Source organism: Glycine max, chromosome 19 (assembly GCF_000004515.6).
Source record: "Glycine max cultivar Williams 82 chromosome 19, Glycine_max_v4.0, whole genome shotgun sequence".
In the NCBI taxonomy this organism is placed as follows: Eukaryota; Viridiplantae; Streptophyta; class Magnoliopsida; order Fabales; family Fabaceae; genus Glycine; species Glycine max.
In genome coordinates, this window is record NC_038255.2 from 46633500 (window position 1) to 46647666 (window position 14167).

The 14167-nt window shown below is 33.1% G+C and overlaps 3 protein-coding genes across 4 annotated transcripts; 1 reads left to right on the top strand and 2 right to left on the bottom strand.

Annotated features, from left to right (window-relative positions):
• Positions 1-310: 310 nt before the first annotated feature.
• On the bottom strand, positions 311-1303 carry LOC100527344 (uncharacterized). The gene is made up of 2 exons (NM_001364712.1): positions 1231-1303; positions 311-640 (listed from the first exon to the last, which is right to left on the bottom strand). The coding sequence occupies exons 1-2, from the start codon at positions 1277-1279 to the stop codon at positions 438-440; spliced, it is 252 nt and encodes an 83-aa protein (NP_001351641.1). The 5' UTR covers positions 1280-1303; the 3' UTR covers positions 311-437.
• Positions 1304-4451: 3148 nt separating this feature from the next.
• On the bottom strand, positions 4452-5544 carry LOC100500046 (uncharacterized). The gene is made up of 2 exons (NM_001249158.2): positions 5253-5544; positions 4452-4873 (listed from the first exon to the last, which is right to left on the bottom strand). The coding sequence occupies exons 1-2, from the start codon at positions 5487-5489 to the stop codon at positions 4616-4618; spliced, it is 495 nt and encodes a 164-aa protein (NP_001236087.1). The 5' UTR covers positions 5490-5544; the 3' UTR covers positions 4452-4615.
• Positions 5545-11462: 5918 nt separating this feature from the next.
• On the top strand, positions 11463-13016 carry LOC100790570 (40S ribosomal protein S28). Of its 2 annotated transcripts, none has more exons than XM_006604628.4 (2): positions 11463-11571; positions 12568-13016. In XM_006604628.4, the coding sequence occupies exon 2, from the start codon at positions 12569-12571 to the stop codon at positions 12764-12766; it is 198 nt and encodes a 65-aa protein (XP_006604691.1). In that variant the 5' UTR covers positions 11463-11571; position 12568; the 3' UTR covers positions 12767-13016. The 2 variants fall into 2 exon arrangements, with proteins under 2 accessions (XP_006604691.1, XP_003554511.1); XM_003554463.5 differs by having other exon boundaries at positions 11486-11571; positions 12565-13016.
• The last annotated feature ends 1151 nt before the right edge of the window (positions 13017-14167 follow it).

A 14167-nucleotide genomic window follows, 5' to 3' on the forward strand; every position in this document is an offset into this window, starting at 1 on the left:
ATCGAACATGGATTTTTTTGTTAAATAGATCGTTCCTCACACATAAAGTATCATGATCTTATATCATTATATAATTCTATGAGTTATATTAAACTAACATTTAGGTCCACTTTTTTCTCTATTTCATTTATATTCTGGTGGTTATTAATTTTGTGGCCTTTTCATATCAGATATTATTGTGGGAGATTAATCTAATTGATAATGTTAGATGTTGAGTCACCTTTGATACACTAGGTGTGCTTTCTGAAGTATAGGTTTGATGAAACAATGAAACTTTAACAGTTTAACCCCTTGACAGAGCAAATCATTTAAATGCGTCTATTTTTCGGGTCTAATTTATTAATAAACTCAGTAGCAAATGTCATTTGAGAAGTCGTGTATTGTAAGGCACAGATAAGAAGCACAAAAGCATGTGGAACAGAAAACAAAAAAAAAAATTATAGTGGGGGATCTTTACAATAGTATGTGCAGAAGCAAGTGGAGTCCTTGCATTCTCCAATTCCATATGGTTGCTTAGAGCACTCTTGAAAGCATTTCTGCAACTCACAATTGCTTAAATGGATCAGCTTGTGGCACCAATGTTCTGGGATCTTCACCCCATGAGCACGCCCTCGCACTACAAAATCAGAGGCTATTCCAGCTGCCCTCGGAAAATTGAATAGTGATCAATGAATTATTTCATCACTATTAGAATAAGAAAGGACAATTGAATAAAAGAAAGAAAACGAAGGAACAATGCACTTGCAACTTGTGGAGCCTCACAAAAATTGATGAACACCTTTACAAGATTAATGATAAAAGAAAAATGAATACTTATTGCCAATTCATTGCCCACCTTGCATTCTTAGTTAACCTATAAGAAATGTATACATATATGCGAGGGGCAAAAACACACTTTCTAACACTTCTACTCATTAACTGCCTACTATTAATTAAAATTTATTAAAAAATATAAATTCAAAAAGAAAACTTATTATATAAAAAGTAAGACCCATAAATTTTATAATTTCTAATAAATAGCCAATAATAAAGAAAATGTGTTTTAAACAATGTTAGAAAGTGTATTCCCAACATTTCTTAGTCCTCAATGATAAACAATTCTACTATGTTTTCAGTTTTCTGTATCTTAATGAAATAGACTAAAGAGGGAAGCATGGAGACAGAAGAGCACAGAGATTATATAACGTTGATATAGTGAGAGAAGGAAGTTAAATGGAAGATGATTAATACCAGAGAAAATAAGCAGTAGGAGATGACAGAGTGTGTAAGGTGTTTTCATTTTCCAACATGCACCTGATCCTCCACTTGTCTCAAGGTGGTAGTTCCAATATTTGTTACAAGGAGTGAGAAGTGGGGAAGGGAAGTAGATTGATATTTAAGGTGTGGTGGGTATATACATAGAATGGCCAAGTTTTAGTTCAATCAAAATCCAAAGAAGCAAAACCAGGATCTTTAAAAACCGACAGCTGTTGCCAAGGAGTGATGAAGAAGGTAAAAATACCGTCAAAATGAAACATGCAAGCTATCTCGTGTTTTGCCACGTAATACAATACAATTTTACTTGAAGAGTATTACTGAATCAAAGTATCTAATAACACAACTCTGCTTTCTGTATTAATTGTGACAAATTGTTTTCCCCCGGCACATATTCTTTCCTTTGTATTTACTCAATAACTTTTTTTGTCAAATTCGAAAGTAAATTGATTCAATTGTGTAAACCGTGCAATGCGGTAGGTTCACAAGCTTTCTCCTACCGAATGGTTTTGGTGATGCGCATAAAGTTTAATATGAAGAACGCTCACAATTCTAATGATTCTTAAAAAATATATCATCCATCATATTAATTCTTAAAATGATAAAAAATTCGTGCCATGACTAAATGCATATTTAAAGAATGACTAAACACATTCAGCAATCACGAATATAATCATCACTAGGAGATTAATATGACCGACACTAGACCAATATCGACTAATTTAACTACTTACCCGTTAGTATTATCAGCGAAGTTACAGATGACACACCAAATGGGCAAAATTATACAAATCGTATACGAATGAACCATTCAAGGTCAGAATGTTATCTCTTATTTCTTGATTATTGACCACATCGCATGCCTATTGACTCTGAAGGTGACATCCAACACCTGGTTTCCTTCACAAATATTTTTGGATAAATACCCAAATTCATCCCGGAAGTGTATTTCACGGGCATGACTCCCTTGAAAGATAGAAAACTACTTTTTTTGTCCCTCCTCAATATGTTAAATTGCCGACATATCAATCCTCTCATTAATTTGGTTCGTGAAGTTTAACGTCTCTACTGACATGACAAGCAAAAGCTGAAATGTCATGACAAAAGATTGTTAATTAGTAGCTAACAACTGGACTAATTTATCATCAAAATGTTGATAGAGTAATTTGTCCCCTCTTTCTTTTTTCTCTTTCACCTTATTCTCTTCTTCTGTCAAGGACCTTAGTAATGGTGGTGTTGCGGTGATCGGAGAAAAATCAGATTATGAGAAAGTGAATTGAATCCCATGCTCTGCACAAAATATCATTGCAACCAGATTTTTCTTTGAATTAAACTAACCCAATAAACCAGAAATCAAGAAATTGCAACAAAAAAAATTATTTGTTTGTTCTCTGGCAAAATTCACAAAAGGGAAAAGAAAACATAAAAAGGGTTGAGAATTAAGTAAAAGTATAAGCTTGCCACGAGGTGGAGTTGATGGGAGGAATAAGAGTGGGTAGTGAAGAGAAAAGAGAGAACAAAGAAAATGCAAAGAGCAATGGAGATAACTAAAGTGAAAAGGATGAAAGTTGGGATCCTTGAACGTAGAATTTGAGGATTCACCGTTACGACATCGTCGTTTCGAATAATAACTGCCTCAAGCAACACCACTTCAACACCCTCATCTACCTCTACTCCAACTCTGTTGTCGACCCTTCTCTCAAACCCGTAGCCCTTCACATGTTCGCCCTTGGCATCCTCCCCAACAAGGCCACCATCACGCACATCGTTGCGGTGAAGGGCATAGGCAAGTATAACAACGCTTCTTCGAGGCTCTGAACCTACGACCCTGCGTTGTTATGTTACTGTGAAATTTTTGGAGCAGTTAGGGCCTATAAGGTGGAGGAGCATATGAATGGGGGATGGGTTGGGAAGGGGGATTAGGTTGATTATTTTCTGGCAACGATCAATGCGTCGGTTAGTGGATATGACAACCAAGCATGAATGGTGGGAATGTCATATTTATAGATCTGATTGGAGAAGCAGAAGGGAAGGTCTACGGAAATATCTTTTCATGGTGACGGACCCTTTCCTCATGGTCCAAGAAAAAGAGAAAAGGAAAAACAGAAATGAATAAATTCTAAAAATCACAAATTAACTTTTCAATACTTTGATGACATTAGTAATGTCGAATCAGCTATTCAATGACAATCTTTTCTTATGATATCTTAGTTATCACTTGCCACTTTACGGGAATCAACCTAATATGAGGACTAATATGTTGATCATTTTACATATTTAGAGAAAAAAATTAACTTTTCATCTTTCAATAGCAAATTACACTTCCAGGAACCCAATATTTTTTAATTAATTAGCAAAAAACAGGTGCTTCGAGCTCAATGCAGACTATCCATTCAAGTTACTTCTTTAGAAAAGGTTAAAACATTTTACTGCTTATTAATTGTCTACATTTTAGACTTTTAGTCCTTACATGAGATAGATAGTTATAAGTTTTAATCCTTACACATACTCAAATTAAAGTTTGGTCTGTAGTACTGGTGTAAAACTACAAAAAAAAATATTCTGACATGAAAAACAACTAAAAAAAATTGTGTAGAGACTGAAACTAAAACTTAAAACAAGAACAATAGGACCAAGTAAACAATTTAACATTAAAAAGACTTAATCTCAAAATTACAATTCACAATTGATTATTTTAACTAATGTGTTGATAGACAGTGCAGTGGATCCAATTCATCATGTCAAAGCCCTGCCGCACGAGTCTATCTCGTCGAGGAATATTGCAAGGAGATGATATGAGAATTCAAAGCCCAAACAAATAGATCACGTCCAATAGCAACATTAGAAGGAGTAATTGCCACACTTCTGCTTCAGCCGAAGAAGGTATACCAGGAAAAATAAGGGGTAGATTCAACCCACCCTCGATTTGCGTCCACAAAGTCAGCAACCATAATAATACACAAAAAACTCTACCTGAACATGCTCACATCCACACTACCACTAATCACTTTCACCTAATTAAGCGTGCAAAGCAGCTTATACATCACAAATCCAAATATGGGTTTACCCAGAACGCACACATTAAACCCTATCAGTTTAACTACTTCATTACGTAATAGACACAATGCTGGCATGAAAAACAGCATATTCACAACTAACACGATAAAGATAAGGAATAACGCTGTAAAACACATTCACGAAGAGCTAAATAAAACATATCATTGTATGTAGATAAGCAAAAGAAAATAAAACAAAACTTAATAGTCTCGTTTGTTCATAAGTAATGGCCTTTTCAACCAAAAAGGGACAAAAAACTCAAAACAAAAAACTACTGAAACCAACAATCAAACAGGTAGACAAACTAATAACCTCCCTTGAGGTCATTGACAACATCATATGGGATGGGGGTAACTGTCTCAAGGGTCGCACCCTCCACCATGAAACCGGGTTTGGGACCCTGAGGCTGTCTCTTGGTGCTGATCTTCTCACCCTTGACCTTGGCTTCGGCCTTTAGCTGATCATTCTTAATCTTCCTGAGGCGGAACTCCTCAGTGCACCTTGAAGGCATAACATGCTCTACCCGCACATGAATCCTCTTCCTTATAATTCTGTTGCCAACCTGAATGAACATCACACAAAGTAATTTCAACAAAACATAATCCCCAAATCAATAAGGTTGGCATACACAAGAGTTTGACATAAAAACCCTAGAAACTAAAATTAGCCACAAAGGCAGAAACCTAATCGAGAAAATGCCATTAGGTGTAATAAGAATGCGCTGAAAACATAAAATATCTTATAAAGAACGCCTATAAATTTTTAAATTGGTATCAACAATACATGTGAAGGTAAAATATCTGAACAACAAAAATCAACAATCAAACACATTTAATTATTATTCGACACGAGAATATCACAATAAGAAACAGAAAACACAACAGATCGAAAAGCAGAAAAGGAAAGAAGGGTGGTGCTAGGGTTAAGGAAGAGTGTGAGACCTGCTTGTTGACTTCGACGCCAACAGCACGTTTGGTGACATTCCAGACGCGTCCGGTGCGGCCATGGTAGAATTTGTGGGGCATTCCCTTGTGAACGGCACCGTTAACCTTGACGTCAACATAGTCGCCGACGTGGTAGGTTCTCAGGTATGTGGTGAGGGCGATGGTTCCCTTCTTCCTGAAAGGACGAGAGAAGGAATCTCTGGTGCGGGATCTCAAACCATGACCAGCCGGCATCTTTTCTTCTTACCTAGGGTTTCTCTGACTCCCTCTCTCTCTCTTTAGGGTAGATAGAGGATCACTTCCAAACCCTTCTCGTATTTTATAGTGCAGCTCATCCCTAGGGTTTTGGTTTTGCCCACCGGGCTTTTTTTTATTGGACTTTTCGTTAATGGGCTGGAATGGTAAACCTCAAACCTTGCATTCTTTTTTATTTATTTATCCGTGAGACATTGCTCTTCGTCATATCAAAATATTTCATGTACAAATATTTTATTTTAATTTTCTCTCACTCTTCATCCTTTTAGTTGATGATATACATTTTTTGCTTTTAAAAAAATATATTTGGTGTTACAAAAATAATTTTAATTATAGTTTTCTAAGAAATAGAATACTTTTGTTTTTTTAATTTATCTTTCCAAATAAAATTTTATTATTATTTATTTACTTTGTTCAAAGTCTAAGATGATATTGATTTTATTTTTAATTATTCTTCTATTTATGTCTAATTTTTATTTTATACACTTAGTTTACCGTAAAAAACAATGACTGTTTGAGTCAGCTCCCTAGCTCATCGGGTTAGATTAGACTCAAGAAATATAGACCCAGATTTAATTGAATCTATTTTGGTCAATAGACCTGATTGAACTTCAAAAAATAAAACTCATATAGAATATAAGTTATTCCGACTTGATTCATTTTTTACACTTACTCAATGGACTGCCCTGATCAGCTTTTTTACTAGACTATATTCTTCTGGTATTTTTCTGGAAGTGTTCTTTAAATTTAAGCCCGACATGTAAAAAGAAAAAAAAAAGTCAAGCATGCCTCATGTATTGTTTTCTATCAATAAATGAAATAAAAGATAACAAAAAGACAATACAACTATCCAACAAAAGAGATGCTTAGAACATTAGCAAGACAACAAGAAGAAAGTGGAGCTGATCAAGAGTCCCTAACTTGACAAAGAGATTGGTCGGCTTCTCTAGCAGTGTGCTTGAAAGAAATGTTCAATTTTAAAGTAAACTTGATTTTTATATATATAAATGAAGCTTAAGCATTAAACTGAACACCTTCAACTCACTTATGAGTTGATTGCTTTTTTTTTCTTTTTCAAATTTTTCTCTAAGTTAAATTTTATTTTTTATTTGACATTTAATGAACACTTTCATTTTAGAAAGTAAAGTAAAATAATAAAAAATAGTTTATGAACTTAGTGAAGACCATTCTTATATCGTTTAATAACTTCTATTACTTTTTTTTTTCAAAAAAAAAATATCATTGGGTTAAAAGTTCTCAACTTATCATTTAATCATTCAGATCATCTCTAAAGTAAACTATTTGAAAATTTTAAAGTAGTCCCTGAAATTTTGCTGCAATGGCATGAAAAGAACTATTCACAAATCACACAATAACAAAGAAGTAATAATAATCGCACATTCACGATGAGCAAAATAAAAAATATACTTGGTGCATAAACAATGGCTCTTCCAAGTAAAAAAAGGACTAAAACATAAAATAACACAAGGGAAAGAAAGAAAGCAAGCAGGAAGAGCAAATTAACTAGTAGCCGCCTTTAGGAGCCTCAGGTTTCCTCTTGGTGCCGGAATTCCTCGGCGCAGCGGGAAGGCATCACGTGCTCCACGCGCACCTAAACATTACATCTTATTAAACAATGTAAAAATAGTAAGTCTTACATTAAGATAAATCAATTCCTCTGTTCAGCTCAACATTGACCAATTCATCATCACAATAACAAGAAATGCCAAGTATTTGAATTCATATATTAAAATTCAACCATGTGTCATCATCTTGTGTTTTTGGATATAAAATTCAATATGTTTTGTTTGGTAACTAATTTTTTTTAAAAAAAAAAGAGGAAAGACAGACATAAAATAGACAACTTAAGTACATATGTATAAATGCTTTTTGACGAATTAAACACTAAGATGTACTGATTTTATCGTGAGTTCTTAAAATAAAATTATAATTTTAATTGAAAAGCAGCACCGAAAACATTAATAATATCGCACCTAAATTTGTCATTCAAAATTTTAATTACATTTTCAAAATAACATAATTTCATTCCATTCTATGATTTATTTGCTCACAATGGGTTATTACGCCGGACAACCAAAAAATGAACTTTTTTTTTAGGAAACCAAAAATTGAACCAAGAACTTCGAATGTATAATTTTCACTAGAATCAGACAACGTTGACCATTATGGTGAAATTTTTATTCGATGAGATAATGGCACGCCAGCATTTCAGTTCAGATTGGCCGTTAAGAAGCATGGCACTGAACTAATGTATTTTCAGCAGAAAGACCGGAAACCTTGATTAGAACAAGCTCTATATATACATTCTGCAAGTTGAATTATAAACAGGTACTCCTAATCTTAACAAGTGTGGTAATTAATGAGTGCCAAATCAATTGCTAACATATAATTGTAAACTACAACTGTGGAAGACTAGCTTGATGCCCCTGCACAATGAAAAGACAAAGTGATAGAAGTTAGGGGGAAATACAGAACAAGTTTTTTTTTTAGGTACAAATGACTAAACATTTATATATATTTTTTGGAACCAAATGTTCACCATATACTAACAAGACGCAGAATTAACCAGAAAAAACAATATCAAAGCAGCATAAGATAACAGCTACAATCAACGAATCAAATAATAATAATAATAAAAGCTACAATTAGTTATGTCTCGTTTCCGAGGAGAAATTTATAGAGATTGTAAAATCTCCAAAGAAGTTGCATCCTCGGTCAGAAAAGCTCAAGAAAACAAGACTGAATTACAAAGTTTTCCGGACAAGTTATTTGAAAAAACAAAAGAAAAAGAGAAGCAGCAGCACATTAGGTAAGCATGTACAGCACACAATCACTTCAATGAGGCCAAAATATCAATTATCAATGATATCTCCAATTAACTTGGATGGATAAACAAAATTCATTTCCAAAGTCAGACATGCAAATTTGTTTTAAAATGCTGTATGAATAGCTTGGTCAGTGTCCAGCAGCAAGACAGATACCAAATATTGATTTGCTAATGCAAGATACCTGATGTTCTAGAAACTCCCAGTGACCTTAGCTTGGATGATGATGGGATTGAATTTATCAATCGATCATCTTCATCCTCATGTCTTTTCCCTTCATCTTGTGTTCTTGTTCATATGCACTAATGGAATCCTCGTCTTCACTTGAACTCTGCTCATCAAAAAGCTTCTTTCCTTGTATGTTTTGCCTCTTCCGAGGACGGCCCCTACGCCTACCAGAAACCCCTTCTTTCTCATCTGAAAATGATTAACTCAGTTAGTCATTATGTTGTGTGTTTGGAATTAATAAGTTTGGGCCCCAAAAGTTTATTGATTAAAAGCTTTTTAAGAGAATTTTAAAAAATGATTATTTCATTAATATAAAAATATCCATCTTTGTCATCTTAAGTTACATCATGTAACACGCATAGGAAAGGGAAGAAGATATTAGATGTAATTTAATTGTAGAGTTTCAAGTTAAAAGATAAGGTGCATTTAATATATAGTGGGAATTAAATTTTATCACTAAAGTTTAGGTCATTTAAATACAAAATGAAAGATTTCATTTTAAACTTATTTGAATGGATACATTCAAAGTTGTTTTTGTTTCAATTTTCAAAATAACTTATTTATTATAGTTGATGACAATCTTCACTATAAATAGAAAAAATAATTAGTGGGGAAGAGATAGAGGGTGTGTGAGAAAAGAAATTGTAAAACAAAATCACTTTGTTGAGAGAAAAGTATTTGTGTAAGAGTGTTATCATTTTTTGTAACCATTGAGTGAGGTACTCGAGTTTGTAGAGTAATAAACTATTTAAGGTGGGGATACAATCTTGTAATCATTTTTGTAATAAATAAAATACTTTTGAGACGATTTCATGGACATAAGCAATAAGTGCCGAACCACGTAAAATTCTGTACACATCTATAAAGTAATATCCCACCACCTGCACATGATATTCAATTTCAGTGCTAGTATGCTATAACAATGGCAAAGCCATCATCAAACGTCTAATAGGCACCTTAACTTTGATTTATCCTCACTCGATAGTAAACCAAATTCACTTATCTAGAATCCTAACTTTTTACATTAACAACTATATATTTGCTACAGAAATCAAATTATGTACTGTTCATAGTTTCACACACTATTGAGCATCCTCTAATGAGTAAATCTAACATTCTTGATCCTTATCACTTCAGTTAAGGCTATCTTTTATGTGATGGCCCCAACAAGCCCATGATAATCGATTAAAGAAAGGAAACATAATCTCATTTCTTTCAAAATTAAAAATGCCACTCTCATCATAAGTCTTTTTTTTTTAAATATGCATCTACAAGTCATTAAAACCTCCAAGCTAATCCAAGGGTCATGCTATTCACCCAATTTGGGAAGTACCACTATACATTATAATACACAGCAAATGAAACGGCAACAGACATACACCAAAAATTGCCGAATAAAAAATGTAGATAGAGATCACAAGTTAAATGAAAACATTGAAAGTATTTTTTAATGTTTAAGAATCGATTCTTATGAAATAATTGTTCTTGTTCCATGTTATCCACGTAGAAGCACTCCAATACTAAAGAAATTGCGAAATGATTGTTGCATACAAGAACTAGCTTTAAGAACTAATGTTAAAGATGGATAACAATATTAGATCACCCTTTTCCCCTATAACCTAAATATTGGATCTTTCCCATTTGCATTGGACCATGCATTTGTCCCAAAACCAACACCCACATTCTCCTTCTCATTGCTTTGCCATCATTTTTATCTCTACCTCCTTGAATTTTGGGCTCATTCATATCTAAGAATTAAGGGAATTGTTAGGGACACCTAGTGTTTTGCAGGTACATCCAGCAAAAGATGTGCAATTCCAATTGTACCTTTTTCATAAGCCTGATACGGATTGTCAATTTGTATGGGCTTACGGATTGTCAATAAGATTTTTTCTTAATTTTCTTTTTAAAAAATATAATTTACGATTTAATTTAAAATTAATGGTTCAAGCAGGAATCGAACTTGTGCCTTCCGCATTATTAATAGAATACTCAAATCAAGCTAATGGAGACTATTTATTAATAACATAATGTGTTTATTAGCTCAGTTGGTTTGAGTGTTTTATTAATAATGCGGAAAGCACCAGTTCAATTCTTGCTTAGACCATTAATTTTAAATTAAATTGTAAATTATTTTTAAAAAAAAATTAAAAATCCTATAGGCCACATGCGGATTGACAGGTGCACCCTCTCTCTTCTTCTTCTTGTGTACGTCGCTACAGTTTGCCGTTCGCTGCTTCCATTGACGGATTTGAAGAAGTCTCCACCATCGTCGTGTTGTTTCCGTGTCAAGGTAAGGTTTCTTCTTCCTTTTTTATGGCTACTTCGTCTTTCCGTATAACACATACGGGTTACCTAATCTATATGCATTATAGAAATTAGGTAATGATTTTGATTCATGCCATGCCAATTTGGTGGTTTTGGTTTACATTCCAATTTAAACTTTAAACTTGGTATAATTTGTTTCATTGATGGGGATTTGGGATTTGAATTTCGAGGATTATGGACTTGGGGTGGTGCCTTTTTTTATAAATTAAAATTACTAATAGCAATTAAAATTTGTCACGGAGTGAAAATGATTATTCTTTAAAATTAATTAAAAAATTATAAAGCGAGAAATTTTAATTGGTAATATCTTTTTTTATTTTATTTTTTAAGTATAAAATAAAAAGCAATGAAAAAGAATGAATAAAATAGTGAGATATATAATAAAAACAACGGAAAAAAATATATTGAGGTTTTTTTAAAAACAACGAGACACTGAATTTGTAAACAAGTGACATAAAATTGAATAAAACAAATAAATAGTAAAAGAAAAAGTAATTAAGCTTATTACCAAAAAAATACATGAGGGGTAAAAATGTCATTTCAGAAATTATTCGGCCCTTTATAAATCTTGCGAGGAGCTAAAATTTTCTGTGGTCGTCGAAGCGCGAGCAAGCATCCCAAAACCCTAGCTCGCGTTCTGCTTTCGTCTTTTACATCAGGTGCGAAAATTCACAGCTGATCTTTCTTCTCTACCTCTAATTAATTATTTTCCATGTATTGTTCTCGCTTCACTGCTTCCTGGTTGCCATTGTCATTTCAAATTCCTATGATAAACGTTTTCGTTTAATTCGAGTTTGGGTATCTGGTGAGGTGTATCGATATCTCTTATTACTGAGTTTACGACTTCATGGCGGAATTATTGTTTTGTACGTGACGTTGAATTTGTGGTGTATGTGGTCATCTTTTGTTCTTGATTTGGGTCCCATAGCTTTAGCTGAATTTTGTATTTTTGAGGTTAGTGTTTGTGGTTTGTTTGGTAACCCGAGTGTTCTAACAAATGCTATGTTGGATTTGTAAAATTAGCATACTTTTTTGTCACTTATTATTATAATGTTCCTTAATCTTCATTTGCATTTTTGATCTTGGGAATTCATGTACTGCTCAACATCATCAAGTATTTGGTGGGTATTATTTTGAACTAACATTCATTTAGTCCTGCTCCAACAAAAGAGTCTGGTGTATGTTGTATCCTATGAAAATGTATATCTGCTGAAGTACATTAATTTCTTTATAAGAAGACTAATCTGTTATTGATATTATTGCTGGACTGGTTTTCAGTTTTCCTTGTATGTGTAGCATGTAATTTTTTTTTTACCTAATCCCCGGGAACTAGTTTTATGTCTTCAATTTTCATTCGCTGTTGGGATGTATTCTGTTGAAATTTGAAAGTTGAAGAGCTATGATTTAAGGTTTTGGTCCTTTTGGATTTGGTATGTTATTCCTGATTTAACTGTCACGGTGACCGATTAGCTGTGAAACTGTGAATGCTTTTGTTATTTCCTGTACTTTGGATGTCTTTAATTCAAGGTTTTTAGTCTTGTGGATTTCGAAGGTGATACATATTTACCTGTCACGAGGACCGATTAGCTGTGATGCATTAAACCCAATTGTTTTCCACATTCATCTCATAATAACTGTTGATTGTGTTTTAGCAGGATGGAGTCTCAGGTGAAGCACGCACTTGTTGTCAAAGTTATGGGTCGTACTGGATCCAGAGGACAAGTAACCCAGGTTAGAGTGAAATTTTTGGATGATCAGAACCGTCACATCATGAGGAATGTGAAAGGACCTGTGCGAGAAGGAGACATTCTCACCCTACTCGAGTCTGAAAGGGAAGCAAGAAGATTGCGCTAGATGGTTTCTTTTGGCTTGCCTCCAAATTCGAACAAAACAGTGTGATTTTGTTGATTTTAATGGTAGTTGGTGGATGTCAAAGGTTTTAGCACCCTATCTTATTGTCTGTCTTTGGTCTATTTTTATTCGAATTATGGCGTGAACTTTGGATGATTTGAGTTTAAGCTTCAAGGTTTTAGTATGTTTTGGTTTAGTATATGATTTGAATCATGGCTTGAATTTTGGATTAATATATATGATCTGGCTTCTATATGGTGCTATTCCTGCTACATCGTCCTCTGTTGAAATAGAATAGTGGTCAATAAGTAACTTCAAATCTCTCAAGTTTAAATGGGGAGATATATAATACGTTATTGTAGGTACTATGTCTTGATTCATTTTTTAAAAACATTTTAGACAAAATTTCTCGATAAAGATGTAGTCTATTGATGTTAAGGGAGTTCATTAGCTCGAATCAGCCTGTTAACTCAAGGATCCAAATCGAATCAAAGTTAGCTTAAATTTTCCAATACAATCAAGTCCAACTTGAACCAAACCAAACTAACCCAATGTGATTAGTTTTGCAAACCCTTTAAATTCAAATTAAACCAAACATGTATTATTATTATTATTATTATTATTATTATTATAATAGTTGGTATCCCAATTACAACAAAAAATATATTGTTTATGCCGTTTTTAATGACACAAATGTATTTAGCTAAAATAAATTTTATTTTCCAAGGTTGAAACTCCCACGGTAGGTACTTTTAAATTGCTGTTTTTCAATAAAAGCAGGACATGTATAATAACCACCACAAATTTGTATTTTTGTTGACTAACTGCTTTGCTTGTTATATTCTATTTAAAAAATGACAGTACTCAGGATGCTTTTTGGGGTGATTTTAGGCTGTAATTTTTTCAAAATTTTAAAAACAATTAGTTTAGTTTTACTAAAAAATTAAAATCTCATTTTGAAAGTTTACAATAGTGTTTTTTTTTTTTTGATCATAATGATGAACATCAATATTGATAGTGATAACAATAACGATATCGATATTAGTGATAGTTAATAATGATGATGATAATACTGACAACAGTAATAATAATAATGATGGTGATGATATTACTTATGATGTGAGATGCAATGGTGGTGGTATGATAATATTGATAGCAACAACAATGTAAGTGACAATTGACAATAAAATGCATGTGATGGTGTGGCTATAACCATCACGATGGTTATGAAAGTACCCATGCTAGTGGTGACAACATTGTAATGTAGGAAGAACATTTTTTTAAAAAAACTAAATCAAATTTCCAAATCCTTTTTTTTCTTAATTTTGAAATTGAATCTTAAAATATTTTGAAATGAAGTTAAAAACTAATTCAGTTTTATTTTTGCCAAACACACTTTGTTTC